General features: G+C 35.6%; 1 protein-coding gene across 1 annotated transcript in view; it reads right to left on the bottom strand.

The window, feature by feature from the left end:
* LOC106640118 (histone lysine demethylase PHF8) overlaps positions 1-25,602 on the bottom strand; it is a 348,393-nt gene that overhangs the window by 78,673 nt on the left and 244,118 nt on the right. Inside the window, exon 9 of the mRNA XM_089595795.1 lies at positions 9,662-9,864. Within this exon, the coding sequence (XP_089451921.1) occupies positions 9,662-9,864 (203 nt within the window). The remainder of the gene's footprint in view (positions 1-9,661; positions 9,865-25,602) is intronic.

Genomic DNA, 25,602 nt, shown 5'->3' with positions numbered 1-25,602 from the left:
ACATTAAATGTAACGCAATTTTACAGTAATGGTATAACTGAGTAAATATAAAATCACAGTTGGCGTTAAATAAGCTGAGACTATATTAATTAATTTTCCTTAATATTAGCAACCAGGTAACGAAGAGACCAGAAAACAAATTTACTTAGAACTAATAATGGATGTGCTGATATGAACTTTTTTGTTGCATTTTTTATTGCACGGATAGGTTTTAAGTACAGAAATGGGCCTTGGAGGCAGAATGCAGGGTGTGGTGAGATCCACAGTGGGTGCCTCAAGGTCCTTCGGAACAAAGTGAGCTGGTTTGAGTTGTTCTGTTGAGACAACTTTGTGTGTACCGTTTATATCTATTTTATAGTCGAGGTCAGAAATTCGCTCGATGATTTTGTAAGGGCCCGAGTGAGGACGTTCAAGTGATTTGGCAGCTAGGTTACGACGAAATACATGTGAGCAAGTGCGAAGATCCTTAAAAAAGAATGGGCAAGCCTTGTGACGGTGTTCAACGGGCACTGGTTTAAGTGTTCTCATGTGTTCCCTGTAGTCGTCAATAAAAATTTGAGGATTTGCAAAAAAATTGTCAGGGATAAAGAATTCACCAAGCTGGCGTAAGATTGTACCGTATAAGAACTCGGCAGGGCAGGCTCCTGTGTCAGTCCGTACTGCGGTGCAGAGGCCAAGCAGAACTGTGAGGAGAAGTTGAACCCAATTAGGATCATTGTGACACATGAGTGCGGCCTTGAAACTGCGATGCCAGCGTTCTATGAGCCCGTTGGCAGCCGGATGGTAGGCAACGGTTTTTTTGCGCTGGCAGCCTATGAAGGAAAGGTAGGCATTAAATATGGTGGATTCAAATTGAGATCCCTGATCAGTGGTCAGAAATCGTGGCACCAAAGCGAGCAACCCAAGTCTCTTGGAAGGCACAAAGGACCGTGGAGGCTTGAATATCCTTGAGAGGGACGGCCTCCACCCAACGAGAGAAACGGTCTATGATGGTTAAAAGGTACGAGAAACTCTCACAGGTCTTGAGAGGACCAACGATGTCCATGTGGACATGACGAAATCTGTCGTCCGGAGCTATAAATTGACTGGGCTCGTTTTTAACATGACGAGAAACCTTAGATTGTTGGCAATCGAGACAGCCATGACACCAAGATTTTATATCTCGGTGCATGTTGGGCCAAACGTATCTTTGACGAATCAGTTGATCTGTAACTTTAGCGCCAGGGTGAGAAGAACTATGAAAAAGATCAAAAATTTGTTTGCGTAAAGCTTTTGGAACGTAGGGACGAAGAATTTTGCCAGTGAGGTCGCAGAAGAGACGAAGATGCTCGTGACCTAGTTCGATGCTTTTGAGTTTTAATGAACAGTCTGAAGACTCGAGGAGTGACTTTAACTCGACGTCGTGCTGCTGATGCTGAACAAGTTCGGGCATTTCGATATCAGTAGGTAGGCGAATCATGTCGACGCGAGAGAGAGCGTCTGCTGCGACATTATCTGTGCCAGGTAAATGTTCGATCTCTGTGGAATATTGAGAGATAAAGCACAGCTGTCGGCACTGACGAGGAGAGGCTTTATAAGCCTTTTGCGCTAAAGCACAAATCAGGGGTTTCTGGTCAGTGACGATTTTGAAGCACCTACCCTCAAGAAAATATTTAAAGTTCTTTATGGATGTGTAAATAGCAGTGAGTTCCTTGTCATAAGCGCTATATTTGCACTGAGCCGGAGAGAATTTTTGCGAGAAGAACGCTAAAGGGTGCCAAGTTCCATCAGTCAACTGCTCGAGGGCTGCACCTATGGCAAAGTCTGAGGCATCGGTTACAAGACGCGTAGGAGCAGTGGAAGAGGAATGCATGAGATGACAAGCGTTAATAAGACTATTTTTAGTGTCATCGAAAGCCTTGATGGATTCTTCCACCTAATCAATTAGCCGGTGATCGTTTTTTTTTAAGTCGTGCGTGAATGCATAGAGAGGAGCCTGAACAGATGCAGCATTGAGAAGGCTGCGCCGATAAAAATTTACAAGGCCCAAAAACCTTCGGAACTCGAGGACCGTCTTGGGTCTGGGGAAATCGGCAATGGCCTGAATTTTCTCTTTGCATGGCCTTGAGGATTCCTGATCGATGAGGTGGCCAAGAAAAATAATTTCCGATTTGTGAAATTCGCATTTGGCTAGATTGAGGCGGAGGCCGAGTTTTTGGAGACGTTCAAAAACCGTCTTGAGATGAGAATCGTGTTCCTCAGGAGAGGAAGAGAAAACTAAAATATCATCAAGATAAATAAAAATAAAGTTCAGATCACCCAAAGCCTGATTAATATATCTTTGAAAGGACTGCGACGCGTTGCGGAGGCCAAAAGGCATGAAAACATACTTAAACAAACCAAACGGGGTCGTGACTGCAGTCCTAATGATGTCCATAGGTGCGATAGGGATCTGGTAATAGGCTCTGTACAGCTCAAGTTTTGAAAAAACTTCTTTACCCTCTAAGAGAATAGAATAATCGTGAAGGTAGGGTATGGGGAACTTATCAGGAACCGTGCGAGAGTTGAGACGGCGATAGTCCCCGCAGATTCTCCAAGAGCCATCCTTCTTACACACCATGTGAATTGGGCTGGACCAGGAGCTCTTGGAGTATCGGCAAGTACCATTTCTGACAAGCTGCTCGAATTATTCTTTGGCTATTTGGTATTTTTCGGGATCAAGACGACGCGTGCGTTCGGTGACCGGTGGACCGTAAGTTTCTATATGATGAAGAACGTCTTGAGCCGTAATAAACTGAGCAGGTTTTTTATCTGTCACTTCAGGGAAGTCAGCAAGAATTCGAGAAATTCGAGAGCTAGAGGAAAAGAGACTGACTATGGGCGAGGCAGCTTCTCTGAGACAGCCAATTGAGTAGAAGTTCGAGTGAGGGTCAATGAGCCTGCGGCGCGAAACGTTAACGATAAGACCATAAAAGTGCAGGAAGTCTGCCCCCAAAATAGGGCTAGGAACGTCGACACGATGGAATTTCCAGGGGAAACGGCGTTTCAAGCGCAGATTAAGCGCCAGGTCTACCTCTCCGTAAGAGTAGATTACGGAATCATTGGCTGCAAACAATTTAAAGTCAGTAAGTCTAGCTGAGAGATTGGTATTGGGCAGCAAGGAGATTTCTGCTCCTGTGTTGACAAGAAAAAGAAGACCAGACGAGATGTCGCGGATATGGAAGCGTCTTGTTCCAGAGGAAACCTCGCTCGCAGCTTCCACGCGAGGAGGAGAGCCTAGTTTTCCTGTGCCTTAGGCCAAGAGCAGTTACCCTTACAGCGAAAAGCCCTAGCTCCATACTTACGATGGATGTAGCAAAGATCATCAGAATTGGGGCCAGGGTTAGACTCAGACTGGGTAGCCTTGTCATCATTGCGGCGAGAGTGGTCGTTACGATTACGCGACTTTGAGCGGCCGCGGGAGGGGCCGATCCAATTTTTACCCATAAGGAGATAGACACTTTTTTTAAGGTATCAACATTGTTTGATAATTTTTCAAAAAGCTGAAAGGATCGATCATCCATGGACGAAATCGAAAGGTTTCCTACCGGGCTATAGGGTCGGGTCGTGGCTTGGGCATTAGGTCTGACAGCGGAGATATTCGGGTGTTCGGAGGCGAGGGAGTCACAGTACCTGTCTGCTGCCTCTGCTAAAGCTGTCAGGGATGTGATATTATGAATCGAAAGGGCTGCACGACAACCGGCAGAAAGTTGCTCCAGGAACACGATCCTGAGGACCTCCTCCCCACAACCTATCTCCAAGGCACGCATTCTGCTCAAAATCATGGACGGTTTGCCTTCTAGCGAAACCTGATTGCGCAAAAGCTGACGGAGACGCTGTTCAAACGAGCCCCCAAAAGTAGAAATTATACGTTTTTTAATTTGCTCGTAAAGATCTGGAGGCCTCGGATGCAAATTTAATAAATCAAGAATGGACATCATAGAATCCGCATCTAATTTTTCGGCAATGTAATCTGCTTTGGTCGCGGAGGCCGTGATACCGGAATTTCTAAGCGTAATTTCGGCTTGAGCAAACCACGCCTGAGGGTGGGAACGCATAAAGTTCGCTATTCTGGGTGCTCGCGCAGCAGCCACTACCTGAGGTGTCGAATTTTCGCTGTCGTCACCTCTTGCGTTTGAATTGTTAGATCTACCCTGCACCTGTAGTTCGAGCTCTGCGATTTTGTCCATTGCTCGCTTGAGCGACGCTTGTAGTTCGTCAGCGGATATGATTAAAAATTTCAATAGAACAAGCAAAGTAAACAAATGAAAAAAAAATTTTTAATTCAAAATGCACGACGAGAGTGTAGGACTGCAAGAGTTTAAAAAAATGGAGTATTTCAATTAAAAAGAAAAATAATAACGTTAAAAGTCTGAAAATACGCGGAGCCTCATGTTAAAATCGTGTTGAACGAGTTACAAATAAACAACAGCAAGCACGGCTTTAGGTGAAATACGAAGTAATTCCAAAAAAATGCTGCGAGTTGTGCAAGCGCGCGCGCGTTGAGACACGACATATAATACGCAAGTTCACATAGGCCCGCGCAAAGGCTGTAATTGTAAACAACGCGAGAAAAAGTATATATGTATATACAAGTAATCAAGCCGGTACGCAAAAAGAACAAGGCATGCAAACACTATTGAATTGCCTTAAATATAATTGTAAATATTCGGCGAAATCGCACTTCGCAAGGTCACGCATGAGTACCTGCAGGAGCTGCGGCAAGACGATGAGCTGAGGGACACTGCAAGCTAGAACGGGTATGATGAGCTGCATCGATGATGGGCTGTTGCTGGGCAATGCCGTTGGCCGGCGTAAACACGCAAGAATGCTGCACGGTCAAGAGCACTGTACTGGAAGCGTCCGGAAGGGCTCCAATGGCTCGGTGATTTTGGCGTCGAGAGGCCGAGACGATGTATTTCATGAGAATCATCGACGAGGTGTCAGCGTGAGCCCCAGGAAGGCTGGCTCTCGATAGGCAACAATAATGGCTGCCACAGCACAAACTTGCTGCTGCCACTGCACAAACTTGCTGCTTACATCTTCCAAGAAGTATAATAATACCTTTCTTCTTCCTTGAGACAGTCGGGTCACCAATATGGGATATATGTATGTGGCCTATGAATCGGATTGAGGTGGCAGTCCCATGGCTGCCGTGTCCAGGAGTTGAGGAATAAGGTGAAGTAATTAAACGCTTGTTAACATTATCAAGAAAAGGTTGAATATTCACTTGTAAGAAAGGGCTTCTCAAGGAAGCTACAAAATGTGTGCTCGTAATGACGGTCGAGACTTCTCTCCTCGCGCGAGGAGCAGAGACGCGGGGGAAAGAGAAGCGGAGGAAGGCTAAAGATCCTACTCTTTTACCGACGGTTGCGCATCAGGGTCGAGTCCCCACACTAGTACATCTTTTTCTTGTAAGAAGTATCGGAAGTATTTGTACTAACATATAGAACCTGTTTTTTTGGTAACAACAGTTTTTCGTATAGCAAATTATTATGGGACTCCTGAAGTTTCTCGAACATTTAATGTCACCTTTTTGATGTAAGCAGGAAAACTATCTTCCATAACGTTATAAAATAATATGTCTTTAAGGAGGCTCCATCACAGAATGTATAAGAACTTTGAAAAATATGTTTTTTAAGTCTAGAACGTGCTAAATCAAATGGTCTCCTTATTTATGTAGATTTGCAATCAAAATTCCAAAATAAATAAATTCAAAGTAAGCACTGTTCGAGCTCGCAGCTTTTCGCTGAAGCAAACTTTTGACGATCAATTAAATTATTAAAATGAACTGTACACGCAAAAATAATACACGTACCATGAAGCTGATATTATCATCTTTAAGATATTTTAGTCATAATGATCTAGAAGATCTTTATGACTTAAAAGGAGTTAGCGATGAAAAAATTGATAAAATAACCACAGTACTATTTTGGTCTGCAGTTACCTTAGCGCACACAACAAAATATACCGTCTAGTGACATTACATCATTACTGAATTGACTACATCAGTAGGCGATGGAGCCTCTTTTAGTCAATATTATTAATATACTTACAGCTATTATGAGTCAAACGTTCAGGTGGCTTGGGCGATTTTTATCGGCTCGATCAAAACCTCTGAAATTCTTTAATTATGTAAATAAAGTATGCCAAATTCATTCGCGATAAGAAAGTACTGGGGCCAATGACTTTATTTTTTCGCAAATTGATACTAAAAATTCACCAATTCAACACCTACTGTTACGGACAGTGGTCAAAAAATCGACTATTTCTTCGGAAATCTTTGATTAACCTCAAAAATTTTGAAAAGTTCTTGTATATTTTTTTACAAAGAGTCTATTAAATTCGTAAAAATATAATATCAGCAACTTAACTTACGAGAAAATCAGAAAAAAAAGTATGAAACATTCACCTGGCTTACCTCGCAACATCTCTCAATTTTCACAGTTATGATTTCACGGTACTTTTCTGGCAATGTCTTGATCTTGTACTATGGTTTTATTGAAATAGCTATATTTATTGATAAATTTACCGTCGGAAAGCGTTGATTTCTTAGACCGTTTGTACTATGAGGAGCACTGTTATGCTAAAAAATTGTTGATGCAAAATTACAACAAAAAGAATAAAAGTATAAAAGTATAAATGTAACATATTTTTGAGGAGAGGACAGCAGTAACAATTCATATTTTATCGGATTTTTTCAAAGTACACGGAAAATTCTACGACACATTCTAAAACACATAAAGGCTCTGCTTGCCATAACTTACACACAGATTTAAACTGAACAACACTTTTGAATTCCTTCTTACATTTATGATATTTATTGGCATTGAAAAATTTGAAGTTCTCCGCTCTAGCTTATTATCAGTTGGTCAGTACTGGATTTCTATAATTTATAGTAACTGCCACAGAAGACTTTTTTTTCTACAAAGCATGGAGTTCAATTTTATTGCATTTTTTTTTTTTACCAGTCGTATTTCATGGCTAAACAAGTCAAAATTATATGTCCTTTCAAGTATATAACTTTTGTGAAGAAATATACTACTTACTTTTAATACTTTTACAAAAGCTTTTATCTATTGCTCAATATGTCATGCATATGAATGCAGTAGTGAGGGTTTCCAATTACAGCTTAACTTAAACAGCATGACGTCCATTGTAAATGTATGCACTCCTGTTTGAGCTAGTAGTGTTATCTCCTGTATAGGTTCATAATATGACCTTGTGTATAGCTGCAAAAAAGAATGCTTGATGTCAAACTGTTTAAAAAGGGGAGTAGAATGAGCGAAAAAGGTAGCTCACACAACAAGTAAAGATTTTTATTTTCACCTCCAAGAGCTAGAGAAAAATATAGCAATGTCACTTGGTTCCCCCTCTACCACTTTAAAGAGGAAGGAATTCAGATGAGACTGATTGTGCAATGAAACAGTATATATTCCTTCAAAAAGCTGAAGTCAGAGACACAAACAGACTAAAAGAGAGAGAGAGACAGAGAGAGAGAGAGAGAGAGAGAGAAAGAGAGAGAAAATAAGAGAGAAATAGATGTTAATTCATAAGCAACAATTTATTAGTGCTAAGGATTTAAAAGGAGTCTGAATGGCTAATGGTATTTAAATTTAATTTTTAAAATTTATAATTAAAGTTGTAGTAAACGCAGTGCAATTGTGTAGTTACTAACTTAACCTTAACAAAAATGCTAACATAAAAGTTAATGTAAAAAAAGAAATGGAATCCAGTGCATTGGATTTGTAAGCAAACCAGAAACTCACTGTAGATACAAATACGAAACTCATCCGAATAAAGGAAAACATTAAATTTAGTAAAAACAAATACTTGTAAAAAACTACCTAGAAAAGGTCAACGTTCTCTTTGACTTTACCTCCAGAGACCATGAGCCCAACTTCACAAATACTGATTCAGTGAATAATCGATTATGCGCAACAGTACTTACCACAGGTCTGCACATCTTGTAGACTTTCTCATGTCATTAATACCTGTAATAAGATCCCTTAAGTGCAAGAGTGTCCCAGTGGAGAGCGTTTTGTACAAAGTTACAGTGTCAACCATCATTAGTGCTTGTAACAGAGCTTTAGCTCAGGATGACGCCAGGGATAAAATTGTATTAAGGAATTTACATAATTGTACAAAAACAAAAAAAAAGGAATTATGGCCTAACACACGATAAAAGAAAAAAAGGACCAGACCTAAGATAAAGAAACATTACGAATAAACGTGAAGTACTGTTATATTTATGCACTTCTTTTTTTTCTTCAATAATTTTTATCTTATTTATCAAAACATAATAATTATTTTCAGACTCAGTATTCGAAAAAAAGATAGTTAAGTGAGTTAAATTTTTTAACATGTGGCTAGTTCTGCAAGAATTTTTCGGCCGTGTAGCAGCGAGTGACAAACGTACCGAAAGTGATTTTTATTGATTACGTATAAGTGTACATACGTATAGATTAATTGATCTTCAAATGTACGATGCTTACTGAATAAAAAAATTTAAAAAAAGTTTAACAATGCCTTACTGCGATCAACATTTACTAATTGGTGGAGTTAATACACTGAATTGCAATTGAAAAAGTCATTCAAAAACTGACGTGTAAAATGTTACACTGAAGCTTTAATGATTTTACAACAAACTTAACTGAAATTTAACTTGATGAAATAATACTACATTATATTCCTGAATCAGTGCAGTGCTAAAAAAATATTACAATCGCATCATAAATTGGATTGAAGTAAGAAAGAGCCTAAGAAAGTTTTACTAAAACAAATGGTAAATTTTTGTATTTCTTTTTTTTTAAAGATGTTTGTCCAAATTTCAGAACAAATTTAAAACCTACATTTATGATAGTAAAGGCAAGAAATACATAAGACCTACCTGTTTCTTAATTTTTTTAAAAAGTCTGTAACGTTAGCCCTTATAAAATTTGGAAATAAATAAACACCAAATTCTATTGGTATCTAAGTACTTTTCAGTGAGTATCATAACTCTTATCAGTGACTAAACAAGAAAAGTGCCACCCTGCACAAGTTTTGAAAGTGACACTAACTTGCTAGATCTCAAAGTATCGTACAGGTTTGAAAAAATCATGAAATTAAGGAGGCTCAACACACCATATATAGTCAACAACATATGTAGGTATAGTCATGACCATAGTCATATATATTTTTGCGGACGACATTCTAACAACATTTTTGTAATCGTGTGTATTAGTGTACTTCAGAAAGAAATATCTCAATAAAATCCGCAGCAACCTATATATTTCTTATAATTAATTGAAAGAGTGATAGTTAAACTACATGTCTCTAGTTTTTTGTTCATGGAGAAAGTGATTTGAGAGAATTATGATGAGATTTCCGGTAAAAAAAGTGCCGTCTCCATAAGAGACTATATATAAGACGCTCACTTGTAACACGTTTTACTAAAAATTTTCTGGAGCAACATTTGCTGAAATTTTGCACAAAGGTGAAAAACATACTAATTGACTGTAGACTTAAATTTCATCTATTTCACAATTACTTCGATAGGTGTGTTGAGCCTCCTTAAGAGCAAGACAAAAGAGTTATTCACAGTATGAAAAACGTGCATATTAAAATTATAACACATCAAATCGTTTTACTAAAGACTTACATAATTTTTGGTGAGTTTTTTTGCAGCTGCTTTTAAACATTTGTCAACAGTAGTTTTTTTTGCGGTGATTCGTGTTGGCCGATTTATTTTAGGAAACAGTGAACCCAGCTGGGCTTTAGGATTCCATGCTTCATCATTTTTTTTTTTTCCTCTGAATTGAGATATGTAATCATCTTCATCGGATACATCAAGTGCTGGGTAAACTAAAATAAAGGTTTTTAAGTAACCCTAATGTGACAAAAAACATATGTTTAACACAGAGATTCTGTTATGTTTATACAGAAAAAAAAAGATTCAGTGTAAGTTCCACATGAACACAAGTAACTGGTTTTATTTTTCCAGTTCTATATTAATGTTTATAGTTAAAAAAATTCGCTTGGTAAATAAAAATACATTTTGTTGGTCAAGTGTTAGCTTGTCATATCAGGCATGATTTTATACTTTAAAGAAATATACTAACATACTAAATTAGTCTTGAACAATTAAAAAATAATTTCATCAATAGAACAAGGAAGAGCATTCACAAAATTTTCAAAAAATGAGCTCGATAATAATTATATCAAGTGTAAATTCACTCAAGTAGAATTAAGATACAAAGAACATAATAGTATACCTTTATACAGGTAGTATATACAATAATAACTATTCACTCCAAGATTTTATTATAATAGTAGTTATTCGTGTAGAACAAAGGAAATTGACCCTTCTTGATTGCCCTCATTCCAAGACACATATCTCTGAGCCTTTAAACTAAAGAAAAACTATGCTATTGTAAGTACCATCTTTTCTTGTAGTAATAATAAAATTTTTCTCTTCACATCATTTTGTGAACCGATACAACCACTAGATACTTAATTTTTCTCCCTTTTAACTTCTCCTAAGCATGTCGCTGATCCCTTATTACATCAAGTAAAATAAAGATTTTTTTTTTCAATCAAGCAACATGAGAAAATTAAAAGTAACTATCAAATTTTCTAATCAAGTGACATTAATAAGAAAATCTTAATTAAAAAATTATTATTATTTCTGTGATTGAAATATTTTGATCATTTTTGATAATCTAGAAACGTCAACTACTTTTCTTTTAAATAATTCTAATTTATGAGCATCATTCTTATGAATTTTATGTTCTGTAAGATAAATTTAAATATATGTTTAAAAAACTTAACGTTAAAATAAAATGATAAGAGCCGAAGAAATCGTCGACAGTAGCACTAGAATAGACCAAGACAAAACGTCCATGTCCTCTGCCTAAAAAAACAGAGTTGCATCTGTTCATAACAATTTATAACTAATCAATCACAAAAATACTAACACATGTCTTATTTACCTCAAATCGTTCTAAAGGTTATATTTATATATTAGTAAGGCTCCACCCCCTGCGTGCCCGCGCACAAACCTACTGCTACTCAATCATAGAAGAAAAGTCCGACCATTTAATGTATATAAGAGAGAAATATGTTGAATTAGAATTTTGAATTTCTAAAACCGACAAATTTAGATTAGTGACCTTAAGACAATGTGTAACGAAAGTGAATTTTTCATTGTATCCCACGGGCCCTAATACGCTACACAACACCACCAAAGCGCATATGCAAAACAAGAAAACTTTCCAATACCTATTCTTTATTTCACACCTTATCCTTGAAAAAAACAAGAAACCATTTCCTGAAAAATTGAACCAGCAAGCTTCTGCAGACTAGCCGAATACCATATTTACTCAGCTATAGTCGACCTCTATTATAAACTAACTTCTTTCTTAATGTTATAGTACAGTTTGTAACTAACTTCCAATTTTGATATCGATTGACCTATTTATTAAATAATTTGGTGCGAAATTAAATTATATCAATTAATTGATAATTGTTACAATTAACTTGATTTTATATTACGAGATAACTTTTTCCAAAACAACGAAAAAAAAAAATTTTTCGTTTTCTTTTAATCTGCCTCTTAAGAGTATACAATTGTGACAAAGATCTCTAATATGTAATGACACCAGTGTATATTAGTTTTAAAAAAAGCATTTTTTTGGACCTTTGAAACGGAATAGACTGTTTTGGTATTGAATCACAATTTGTGCAGCAATGACTACGATATAATAAAAACATGATAACAATACTCCAGTACCTACTCTCACTTCAGTTAAATAAAGCGTGATGGATTCCGCGGTCATCTCGCATTAAAACATCAATGCGATTGGAATATCTCGTGGAATGCTAAGTATTTAAAACTACTGAGTCACCTTACTACATCGATCACGATACAGTAAAGCGTGAACATCGCAGTCCAACCTTACCTAAATCAGCAAAAATTATTACTATTATTTAACTTGTATATCATTTTACCCTTATCACGGTAGCAAAACCCTCTACAAAAAGGAAAAAAAAAAATTTTAGCACGAAAGATTAACAACAGCAAAAACTCAAGAAATAAAAAAGCATAACCTTGTTAATTGTACTATTTCATGTAAAAAAATATTTTTTAATGTCCTATTTCTTGATTAATTTTGTTATTTTTATGATTAAACAAAACAAAATGTTTTTCAGTTGACGTTGGTTCAACCGTTTTCTGTCTAATAATTGACTATCAGCTATAAGGGCACGTGTGACAACTTCGTATATGACGAAGTCATATATCCAATATTTATTACTTCAGAACACCTAGCTCCATTCTAAAATTATAAAAAGTCAATACTCAGCAACTTTCATACCAGCTTCTGCAATCGAGTGACTTGTAACTTACTTCTTCTGAAGAGAGGTACCGTCGCAAAACTTTAACTACGCGTGCAACCTCTAAACAATCTTCAAAAGCGCTCATCTTATAAGATCAATTTTTTTAAAACGGCTACGGTAAAGCGGTGGTTTGGGCTGTGGTTCTGGTAGCTCGGGGGCTTGGTAATGTATGCTCATGAATTGAAGACTCGGTCCTTACTTACTTGGCTCGCATCTCGGAGGATCTACTTTCTCATGAGCATACTCCAATTGTAGTGCGATGGTTTGGAAGACATGTGAAATAAGATCCTCTTTAGCTGTGTAAGTTATTGATGTCACAATTATAATCTAAGGCGATTTCTTACTATGCCAATGACGATAGCATATATATGCATAGTAACATAGCATTGCAGAGCCTAGTAGGTACATTTCTTAAAAACTGCTGTAAAATATAAAAAAAAGTAATTAAAAAAACATCAATTTGCACTAGTAACCAATAATGTGAACAATCAACAATTTTAGCATTCATTACTGCGTATACAAATTTTGTACACAATTTCGATACCTGATGTAAAATCTAAGAAATTCAAAGTTCAAACAATATAATGTAAATGCTTTGTAATTATTGCACTACTATCGTGCTCGTTTCAATCGAGAGTAATAAAGTTCAGCTCTGATTGGTTGTTCGGACCCCTGACCTGACGTGTCCTCTTTAAATGCAAAAGTATAAAAACCCCTTGCACATATCAATATTTACCTGTTCTCTTCCATCAGGCAATCTAAAGTAACTATTAAGGTTGGAGAGTGAATTTAGTTCAGTGTTGCGAGGTCATCAGGCTGATATCAGAAGATGGTGTTCAGACCATCCTGCTGACCGTCCACGGACGAGAGAGAATTTTTCTGATCGACCACCTGTTACTGAAGTTAGATAAATTTAATACAGGGAATAATTAAACCAAGATGCACAACTGTAATTAAAAACGACTAGGATTGAAAACTTAAAAATAGATAATAAATAATTAAATGTTACATTGCAAGAAAATTCGGTTTTAAATACACAGTTTTATGCGTGGTCTTCTAATTGATCTGGGTAACAAAAAAATGCTGAAGGATCCGTGCACAAGAACCCACAGTGCCAACTTGTGGCTGAATGGTGAGTCCGCGTGGTTACGAGAAAGTTAATAATTTTTTTCATTAATATCAACATCCTTCCTAATCTCAAATAGAATCTTTAACTCCTTAACTTAACGACGATATTTTTTTCAGCATGAAATTTTGCTTTGATAAGTTGTAAGAGAGACATATGTTTCTTTGTTGCTCGTACATGTATGAAACATTGCATGTGGCAGTAAAGTTTATGAAAGAAATAGAGCAAACTTAGTGGTACTAACATAGGCAACATACCTCACATGTACGAGTAACAAAGGAACATGTGTCTCTTTTATATTTTATTCAAGGAAAATCTCATGCTGAAAAAAATATCATCGTTAAGTTAAGAAGTTAGGAATTCTAATTAAGATTATCAAGCTATTAGAAATGATCTTGATATTAATGAAAAAAATTATTAACTTTAGGCAACCATGCTACTCCATGTGTTCTCGTAACCACACCGACTCACCATTCAGCCACAAGTTGGCGCTGGTGTTTTTGTGCACGGAGCTTATTGTAAGCCAGTAAAAGTCTTCTTTATGTTGTAAGAAAAAAATAAATAATACTACTTTAGCCGTGACTCTAATAACACTAGTCTAAAATTCAGACAAGTGTTATGAGAATCCCGACTGAAGTTGTAAAGTTTTTTAATTGATAAGGTGTAAAAAGTGTGAAACTTATGATGTATCAATGTGTGTAAGAATTAGTTCCTGAAACACATATAAATAAACGTAACATACGTTAATTTTTATTTTCAATGTTTAAGGTTCTGATGTTTTTACTGTGCAAGTAAAAAAAGTTTAAAAACAAATACGTAACTTTTAAATTATAATTGATTCTTCGATTAAATATCATAACTCTAAAAAAAAAATACCTTTCGCATCCGTATAGTTATGAACTGATGGTCTACCAACCATCGGTCAGCCTTACCTGACAAAAATAAGAATTACCATTATTTTGCAACAGAAAACTATACTTTTTGTCATTGACTGTCGGTGGATGGTCAAAAATTACACTAGCCTGACCAATTTTCATAAAGACAATCATTTCGCAACTCTAGTTCAGTTGCGTCTCTAAAGGATATATAAAACTTAATTTGGTGATTAAGCTGCTTGTTAGAATCGTGCATTTTAAGCAAATGTAAGACTTAATTTGATAACTAATCTATATGAGAGAACCTCAAGCAAATCAGGCCACTGTAGATTCGTGTCAAAAGTAAATCAAACAGGAAGAAAAAATAAAGGATTGTTGACTTGGGTTCCAACGTTAAAAGTAACAGCCTAATAATCATCATCGCTAAGGGTATTCTCGTGTGGAATTGGAATTATTGTTGCGGTCAACCTTGTAAGATCTTGTGATGGCATTCGTGTAAGTAGTGGCTAACTAACGATTATAGAAGTAAGTCAAGTGAAGAAAAATAAAATTTTGTTCTAACGCTATAAATGCAAATTTGAAAATTTATAAGTTATATCATTTATAAAATTTGATTACTTCCGGCTTTATTAAATTTATTTAATCATTATTTAACAAGATAAAAACTAGTTATTGATTGAACTCTTTTTTTTAAACTTGCGTATTACTAAATTGGAAATTTCAATTTATAAAACAGAATCTTAGCTTTAGTTAATTCAATATAAAACAAAAGTAAATAGACAAAAGTATGACAAAACCTTTCCAAGGACGTAAGATAAAGAAACGAACTGAAATACGCAAGTACTGCATTATATAAACAGAAATGTATACGCTAAGTCAACGTCAGTTTAACGTATGACACACCAACACTACTCCATACATATCGCTCACTAAAACCTAACACAATAACGCCAAGTCAACAATTTAAAAGGGCAGCTACTGTAAGTAAGAGTACATAAGGCCTTCGGGTCGACAAATGGTTTTTGAAGAACAAAATTTGAACTTACTTGTTTGTACAACGAATCTTAAGCCCCCCCCCCCGGAGGTAGATTAAAGTTTGAACATAAAATATGTGAAAATTTTCGTCATCAAAATGCTAAAGTGCACTGTCACTGACGTAATGAACTTTTTTTGAATAATTTTTCTTTTCAGATAATTAATTACCATCGTTTGATATTGGTATACTGCGACTGGATATTCAAGAAACTTATCAACAAGATTTGTGCAATAATAATGAACGATTCAGAAACAAAAAATTTGATTCAGGTAGTGATTTAAAAAAAAATAGTTCTGCCAATTAAAAAGGTAGTAAAAGTTAAATGATATGTGAATGAACAGATCTATTACACTTACGGATATCATGAGACATATGATAATTCTAAAAATGATTTCTTGTAAGGTAACGCTATAATTCAAAAATGATTATTAAAGAAAGAAAATGTTCATGGAAAATTATTTATCGTTCGATGAAAATCATAAACAGCTTAATGTTTGAAAATATATAATTGCCTGTCGGAGTCAGATTTTAATGGACAAATAATTACAATGCATCAAAAAACAAATGTTTTGTAATTTAATTTTTCATTTCATTGGAAAAGGAACTGTGATTTTTTATAATAAAGATGCAGCAACATAAACAAATGCCGACTTTATTGATTTCAATATTTACAGTTCTTCTTCATTATAATAATTAGTAAATTCTTTTATCTTATAAATTTAATTTAAAAATTGAAAAAGTAGTGATGATAATTAGTGATTGAAGTAAAAGAGATAGATTATGTAATGCATTACCATCAAAGTTAATAGAATTATGAATACATAATATTGGATAACAAACAATTATGGATAAAAAAACCAAGTACGTATCTCTTGTACTATTCTCTTTAAATTAATCTTAACATGCTTTTTTCTCTTTTTCCAAAAACTTTGTTTTTACACTTACAACTTTTATTCCTATTTTTCAGGCATGAGCATCCAAGCAACGTTTTGAGCGGGTTCGATTTGAAACATGGCTTTCAAATAAAAAATTTAGTAAGAAAGAGAAATTTTATTCAGTTTATTTTTTTGAGTTTAGAAAATCTTAGTGTATATTAAACAATATTTGAAGTAAACAAGAAAAATTACTTTGTGTTTACAAATTTTCATTACCAATTAGAAGGATTTAACATATCTAAGTATAATATTTATTGTTTAGAAGATAATGCAATTTGATCTTTAAAAATAAATTGGTATAGATTCATGAAGTATATTGTATATATATTGTATGAGTAATGTTAATAAGCTCGAATAAAAAAAACATCAGAAGTCTAATTTAATTTGTTACATGAATTTTTATTACCTATAGTTTTAAAATTAGAATATTTTATGTGTAATAAATCTGGGACATTTCTTACATGTAATCGCTATGAAAAAAAATTCAGTTTAAAAAATCAATTAATTAGTATTTTTTTATTTTTATATCAACTTCTTAAATTATTTCCATACGAATTTGATGTTAAAGTAAATACGGTTAATTCTTATTATTAATTCAACTTTTAACTATTTATTCAGTTTGAACTTACATTAAACATAATCTCTTAACGTAGATCACAAGGGGAAAAAATATAAGCTCATTGTATTGACCATAAATAAACTGTTGATGAAATAAAACAACAATTTTTCAATTGCTAATAGATGTAGTAAGAACTAGAAGTAAGAACTTTTTTTTATAACCTTATGTCAGTGTAGTCGAATTAAAAAAAGACTGGTAAGAAAAGTCTTTTTCGTAATAGCGCTTGAATTTGTATAAATGTTTGATAATTATTTTTTCATTTTCTGCTTATAGTTGTATGTTGTTATTGTGTTTATTTATGTTGGCAGTTTTGAAAATTTCATGATTATCTCAATCTTATTTTCCTTTTTGAGGTTTTCTTATTACATATACTCTCATACTAACTTCTAAATTCTGAGATCGAGAATGATTTTCATAGTTTTGTTTATTTTTATGTTTGCATTTTGTGAGCTTATCATGAGCTTTTTTGTGAATGTCTCTTAGGCAACAGATTTAATTAATTAAAGAACTGATAACAAGGTTCTAACAACTGTCCTTAAAAATTGCTTGATACATTTGCAAATAAAAGAATAAATACTTTACAAAATATAAATATGGTGTACCATCGCAATAAAAATTACAATAATTATAAACTTATTTTATTATTACTTTATATTCCACACTTGCACAGTCATACTAAATATTATTATGAAATGCTTTACATTGGTTTTGTATACAGTTTGAATAACAAGTTGAATTCAATTTTTTCCTTGAAAAGGATGTAACCGAGTCACTCGATAAAAAAAACGTTTTTACTACACACCATGTGCAAATTGCAACTGCTGTTATACCGGTCTAACATCGAGAGCTCTAGAATTAAGAATGGCAGAACACAAAAGAGACATAAGGAAAAAAAGGATGGATCTGTACTTTCACAACACATCATTGAATATACACATAAGCTTGTGATCAGCAAGCTACAATTCCTTTATATCATCAAGATCAGAACACGACGAAGATGGTTGGTAAGACGATATTTTACTAACTAACAGAGCATTTACTTCATGCGTACAATCAAAGTAGAAATAGGGTTTGATTTGAAAGCCAACCAAGTGCTTAGTGATAGCCAACACTTAGTCTCCAACACCTGACAATGAAACATTGACCTTTTTAGAGGTAAGTTCAATAGTTGAGCGAGTGCCTTATAAGCTAAGGACACTTGAGAACAAGGAGCAATAAGCGCTCTCATATAAATAAGTTGTCCTGACGGAGCAACTGTTTGCACTATAGTTGTCACTAAGAGTACTAATTTTAAAGGAATCGATGGTTGAATTGCCAAGTTAACTTGAATACACCTGCCTTTTTTGGCATTGGGGTTTCACAAGTCAGTAGTATTTTCCTTTTGCTCGCGATGCATTAATGTGTGATGCTTTTGATGGCATACATACCAAGTACTAGTATTTTTTCACAATTTAGTGGCATGATAGCCCAGATTATTTAAGCAGAGATTAGCTTTAAGCTCAATACTTCTCTTGTCTAGCAAAGATTTTGATTCGAATACCTTACAATTACGGATATTGTGATCCGGAAAATAACAGCAACGGCAAGGAACCTTAGGTTTTAAGGCAGTTGTTTGATGAGCCATAGGAATACGAGACGAGTTATTTTTTTAACTAGGCTTAGCTGTTTGAGCCGCAGAACCTGACTAAGGTTCGGACGTAAAAGACTTTAAAGTCATTAATTGTGCGTTTACAAAATCTTTAAACTGTACCAGTGTAGGCAGTTCAGTGATAACACCTAAATGTTTTTTCCAATCCTTGACAGTATCAAAATTTAATTTATTACAAACTACTCCTATAAAGACGTCTCCTAGACCATGTTCTTGTCTGTTCAGAGCTTCCAGGGCTTTGAGTGGCATAACGGTCTCACTCATTAATGATTTGGGTTCGCTTACTAAACTATTTTTTCATAGAATTAGCATTAAGGATCGAATTTACGTAATTAATTACTGGGCGACGTTTGTTCTCGTAGTCTTCCCACAGTGTGTTCCAAGCCTGAACATAGTTATCAGCAGTTAGAGGCAAGTCGTTGATGAGTTCAGGAGCTTCACCAGTCACCTGTGAACGAAGAAAATAACGCTTAAAAAACAATGATATCTCAGTTTTATTGTGCACCAATGCACGGAAGACATCTTTGAAATTCTGCCATCCTGCTCGGTCACTACTAAAGTGGGGGAGGTCTATATGAGGTAAGGTTGACGCTGTAAAATTAACGATGCCAGCTCCAGGGGAAGTGGTCTATGTTGGGATCTTTTACTGTCTAAGCTGTCTAAGATGAGTAAAAAACTTACCATAATTTCAATATTAGGAATATTTTCCTCTCTTAAAGGCATCATCTTTAAAGTAAACGTGGTTAAAATAAAGATGAGTAAGGTTAAGGATGTGCCAATGAATTTTCTGAAACTGCTCGAAAAAGCCATCAAGTTGTTTTCACCTGGTGATTGCTTGGGCCTTCAGTCATTTTTGTTGACCCATATTTTTAGAATAATAGAACCAATTCTTTATTTTATTGTACAGATCTAACTGAGTCTCATCATAACCTTCCATTTTTTAACAAGTACTACTACCTAATGGAGGATAAAATAGGAAGAATTTCTATCGAAAATCCGAAGATAGGAAAAGAAACTAATTCAAACCTCAACAAAGTTCGTGAACAGTATGTCTGAATGTTTAAGGTCAAACGTCCACCTTAAATATTTTGGATTGGAGAATACCAGCCTAAGTCAGTATTCTAACAACCAAGAGGGAGTCTATCACTAGCTATTGATGTTTTCACTAGACCTAAAAATTCTTATGTAAATGTCTAATATTGTCAAATAGAATCCTTTTTTTTTCAAATACAAAAAATGAATCAGCACCTTACTCCTTAAACCATTGCCTAGATTCTGAAGTATTACTTATATTGTATACGATATCTATATTTAACGGAGCGCGCAGTAGCTCAGTCGGCTAGGTCGTGGATTGACACGCGGGAGACCGTGGTTCGATTCCCGGCCAGTGCGACTTTTTCGGGCAAGTACCTCTGTGTATTTTCACATGTGCTTTATCACCACGCAATACTCCTCGAGGAGGGTTTTAGGCGACCTCCTCGCAGCATAATTGCCTAATTTCCCCCTACCCCCCTCCCAGTAATGGGAGGCCTCCCATCCCTCTTCCCTTCCTTCTCCCAAGTGCTAAGTGCCCTCAGTAGTGCCTTTTATAGGAACCAGACGTAAAGCACTATAATAAAAAAAAAAATCTATATATAATAAATGAAATGCACTGCTTTACCTATTAAATAAAAGGCCCAAGTGGGTTAGCGTTTTGTTCATTCATTCACCGTCTTATTTTCTTAAATAGTTAAAGTTGATAATCAGTTGCAATATAACGTAACCAAACTCAACATAAGTTTAATTGGACTACATTCAATTCTTTAACAATTTTTCACTTTATTTTTACGAATAAAAAGACATAATTTATATAGGATTTAGCATTAGCTATGAAAACCAAGACAAATTATTTATTCGTAAATAATTAAAAAAAAAAAAAAGAAAGAATAAAAGGCCCAACTAATACATGAGTACTAAAGTAATAACTAAACGAAAATAAATATATTGTTTGAATTATCAAAGTTTGCAAAGCTTAAAAAAAAATAAAAAAACACTTATTCATGGTTTCGAACAGTAGAAACTCAGTGGAACACCGTGACAGCAACGAAAATAGCATCGTCTCCCAGCTGAGTCCGCAGGAATCGCATCAACTTGTAGTGGTCAAGATGGCGACAAAGGCATCAATCATGGCGTTAACTCTTGCGTAACAGCAGCAGCAGCAAACGAAGCACATGAGTCGAAAATGTCTTTAAGAGTATGTCTATATGTATACACTGTCGAAGCGATTATAATAGTTAAGCTGCTGCTTTTAACGTCATGATGTTAGACGCGTCGGCACCTTAGTCAACGATCCTGTCATTCTTGTTCCTCTCTAATTTACTTTTCAGGCAATTTTATAGTCACTTTATTTGCTCAAAATTTGTTTACAGTATAGTAGCTGCCAGTTAGAAAAACAACTACTTGATCACTTGATATTTATTATTAGCTTCATCGATATTTCTGATTAAATTGGAAGTGAAGAGGTCTGCTAGACTAAAAACGTAGTTGTGTGCTAGTAACAACTAGATAGGTGGAAAATATTGTGCTTTGAAAATAGATGATGTTTATGATAAACTTAATGTCAATAATTCTCTCATGACGGTTTCTCAATGCCTAATGTTAATTGAATATTGAGATACATTTAAATAGGCTGACAATAGAGTTTTTTTACAAAGAAATCTGACGCAAAGATGGCCGCAGCTGTGTGTACTAAAATCTTGGAAACTTTAAGAATTATATTCCACATAATTAACATCAAGATATAGCATAAGATTAATCAGTGGCTGTAGGTCACCAAAACTGTCGAAATACGTCACGTTATTGCCTCGCTTTTTATACGCAACTCAGTGAGTACCAGGATTATCTTTATCATCGAGACAAAGTATTGCTGATTCAGAATAATATGGCACATTAGCCGACAGAGCATTTTTCATGAAAACTCAAGGGAAATGCGTTATTTTTTAAATTTTTGGATACTTGATGATGTCATAGGCTGTGTAAAGCAGTTTACGCAAAAAGAAAATTTTTTTTCGATCTTTTAGCCTTTTCCAAGCCTTAAATGTAGACCTAAGCTGTTCTTGTATGGTTTTAAAAATAGCCCCTTTCCAAGTAGAAGTGCTTCCATTCCCTTACTGTGTCTCTTACTTTCCTCTAGCAGTTTTCGAGCAACTTAAGCATGAGCAAATGCAAAAATAAGATATGGTACAAATCCTCCAGTTTCCTGCGGGGTAGGCAATACTCTTGGTATTACAATATTTTGTTTATCACCAGCTTTTTTATCATTATCCTGTACTCCCTTCAAAGCTGAACTTATATCATTTCGAGCACTACGTCTAGGAATTATGGACTTTGAGGCACTTTCAATCAAGCTTTTATAAGTAGTTTCCTTCGGCTTCATTTTCTTCTTACTCACTTTACTAAAATACGTTCTACGGAATAATCACATGCCAAGTTTGGATTTCAATTTCATGGCTTTAGTAATAGTAGAAGCAGCAGCTTTTATTCCTAAAGTAGCGTCTTTGACTTTGAAGCTTTGCCACGCCTTCTCAACGAAAATCTTGTGAGAGGCATTTCTTGCTCAATGTTTCTTTGATTCTGAGAATAGGCTATATCGTGTTGTTTGCGAGCCTGATTCAACCTGATGGATTAATACCTGGATCTCCATGGACTAATCGCTTGGCTAGTTGAGTGCCCAGTCCATAATATTAGTATCCTAGTGTGGGGACCCTCACTACCACATGGTCACTACTGCTCTTCGTCTATCTCCAACCATCCGCTAGGTGTCAAATCATTGAAGTTGACCTACTCGCAAGTGCCCGGATTTTCATGTTGGTTACTATATAACGGCGTTTAAGATTGAGCTAGGGTATCCCCACCGATATAGGTGTCTAAGGCAGGGAGCACGTCATCAGCCTTACTGATTAGTCCTGGCGTGCTCCCGGGACGAAACATCAAATAATCTTTTCTCTCTTATCATGGCATCACTTGATCGCCATATTGGTGACCCCGTAAATTTGAACATGCGCAACCTTCTTATAGCATCTCCGTATTCTCTACGCCTCGGGACAGCAACTAGCTTCCTCCCTCTCTTTCTCCGATTTGACCTCTGGTCTCGGTCGTGGCTAGAGCTTCTGCTCGCCTCTCTCTAGGACTCTACAAGAGCGTGGAGGATTCAGAGATCTACCTTATCAACTATCGACTTCTCTTTCTCCCCTATCTTGCCTTCTGTTAATACACCACATCTCGCACGTCATACACACGTTACCGCGTACTTCTCACATATCGTCACCACTCCTTCATCCGGCCATTTCGGCGTCGTAACTGGAAGGGGAGTGTGTGTGGGGACCCTCACTACCACATGGTCACTACTGCTCTCCGTCTCTCTCCAACCATCCACTAGGTATCAAATCATTGAAGTTGACCTACTCGCAAGTGCCCGGATTTTCATGTTGGTTACTATATAACGGCGTTTAAGATTGAGCTAGGGTATCCCCACCGATATAGGTGTCTAAGGCAGGGAGCACGTCATCAGCCTTACTGATGAGTCCTGGCGTGCTCCCGGGACGAAACATCAAATAATCTTTCCTTTCTTATCATGGCATCACTTGATCGCCATACTAGTACGTGCAGTTCTACAGTTAGTTTATTAAAAACTGCGTTTACAACTCCACAACCTTTGCGACGATGAATGATCACTATTTTTCAAGTGTTTCTCGATAAATGAGTTTGAAAATATAAGTGAACCACTACTTATAGATTCGTATTTAAGAATACAGCCATAACAAGCTCCAAAAGAAAAGTGTTTAACTTCCTGTCATAAATTTAAACAAACTAATGAACAAGATTAAGAAATACGATGATAAATGAACTTAAAAGAATAGAAGTACACTATTTACGGTATCATGTTTCAGTCTCAGCTTAGTCAGCATACAGTAAAAATAAGCTTCATCGAACAAAATATAAAATTTCCTGTCGTGAATTTAGACAAAATCGTTAAGTTAGTTACGGAAATAGAAAACCATGGTGGTTGGTTACCCTGAACGACAAGAGCTGTTCTTTATGGTCTGTCAAACTGTGGAAAAATGAAAAAATTGTTGGCTTCAATTACTCACCCCAACGAGTTAAGATTTGAGAATCTTAATCTATACTCTTAGTCACTAAATCAGCCAAAGTATAAGTTTCTAAAACGACTGTTAAAGAGCATACAATTCATATAGCGATCATAAATCAGTCAGATATCCAGATGAGGCTCAACGTAACTCCAAAATGATATTCGATGACATTGCCTGTGACAAATAAGATAATGTGATAACTTTTTTCTGCATTGGCTGTTACAAGAGCGTTGACTGCTTCTATCTATGCAAATCTTATGCTCAAGTTCCAAAGAATTTAGTCAGAGTAAAGAGCCTAGCCGGATAACGAGGTAAAACTGCCTTAGCTCTAAAAAATCTGAAAAAATTTATTTATGTAGTGCACTATGAAAAAAATTTTTGAAAATTTTTCCAAACCCCAATCCACTAATGGGTTCGCTATAAGCCCTTAATGGTGAATTTCGGTTTTTTAAAGATATCTCTACTATTTCTAAACCGATCACAATTATTCTTATTGAAAGTTAAAGACAAAAATAATTCATATTAACTGTAATTTTTTCAAAATTTTTGGGGTATTTTCAAAATGGTGCACTTCTGAGAGTTTCATCGGTACAGACTCAAAGATAGTCTATAAATTGTATTATATTATATTCTATTGCTATGAATCTTTCCAGATTTTTTGAGACTTGGCCACCTGGACAAAACAAAAAACCGTTTTTTCAACCATTTTTTCGATATAATGGCTTTAATATGCCTCAAATGAACTATAGAAAAAATTGATGTATTATTTTTTGGCACTTTACTCAAATTATTTATACTTGAGAATACTGTATCAAGATAAGTATACTTACATAGAAAAATGAAAAAAAAGTTTGTACGATTTATAATGTTGAAAATAATGTGAAAAAATAATTGGAAACAGATTTGAGTGTACGCTGAATATCAGTTAGAGTAACAGGTACGTGCAAAGCATTATTTAAAAAGATGTATGTAACTGAATACTTTCATTGTATAATTATTCACGTTAGTATGACCTGGATAGAAGCGCGCGACACTCGCAGCTCAGTGAGTTGCCAATAGCAATCAGAGAGGCCTGGAGGGGGCTCACATGGGCACGCACTACCGCAACAATACCTTTCTCTCTCTTTAGTCGAGACGGCTAGAGCTCCTTCCAAGCGAACGTCTCGGTCTACTCTCTGGTTGGAAGCCAACCAGGACGTATTCCTTCTCGCTTTGTCCGAGTTCGCCAAGCAAGACAATAGTGTGTAGCAAGCAAGACAATAGTGTGTAGTAAGCATCTACTATACGTAATTTTAACGAATGAAGATTGTAAAAATGCGATATATTTTGAACAAAAAGAAATATTGCACCTCTTTGAGCCCCTGCAAAATTTATTGGGCGTTGCTAGTAAAAATATAATCTACCACTTCCAAAAAAAAAAATTCTGCCTATAGCTGCCCTTCCGTTTTTTAACGGGTTTTTTGTAAAAAAAGTCGTAATATCGAGTAAATAACTGCATAAATAGTTGATTGCAAAAGTCTTTTATAACGTAATTTTATTTCAATCTAACCTACAAAAACGCGTGTAGGTTATACGTGTGCAGCAGTGTGTGTGTGTAGTATATATACATATATATATACCTTTCTTTTATATTATAGTGCTCTACGTGCGGCTCCTTTAATAAGGGCACTACTATAGGCACTTAGCACTTAGGAAAGGGACAAGGAAAGGGATGGGAGGCCTCCCATTACTGGGAGGGGGGTAGGGGAAAATTAGGCAATTTTTGCTGCGAGAAGGTCGCCTAAAACCCTCCTTGAGGAGCATTGCGTGGTAAAAAAGCGCATGTGAAAAATCACAGA

The sequence above is a fragment of the Copidosoma floridanum genome, unplaced genomic scaffold, assembly GCF_036245765.1.
Source record: "Copidosoma floridanum isolate Cflo_tuat_1 unplaced genomic scaffold, Cflo_Japanese_pri ptg000004l, whole genome shotgun sequence".
NCBI lineage: Eukaryota > Metazoa > Arthropoda > Insecta > Hymenoptera > Encyrtidae > Copidosoma > Copidosoma floridanum.
The sequence above is the reverse complement of the archived record's forward strand: the minus strand, read 5'-3'. Positions and strand labels throughout refer to the sequence as shown.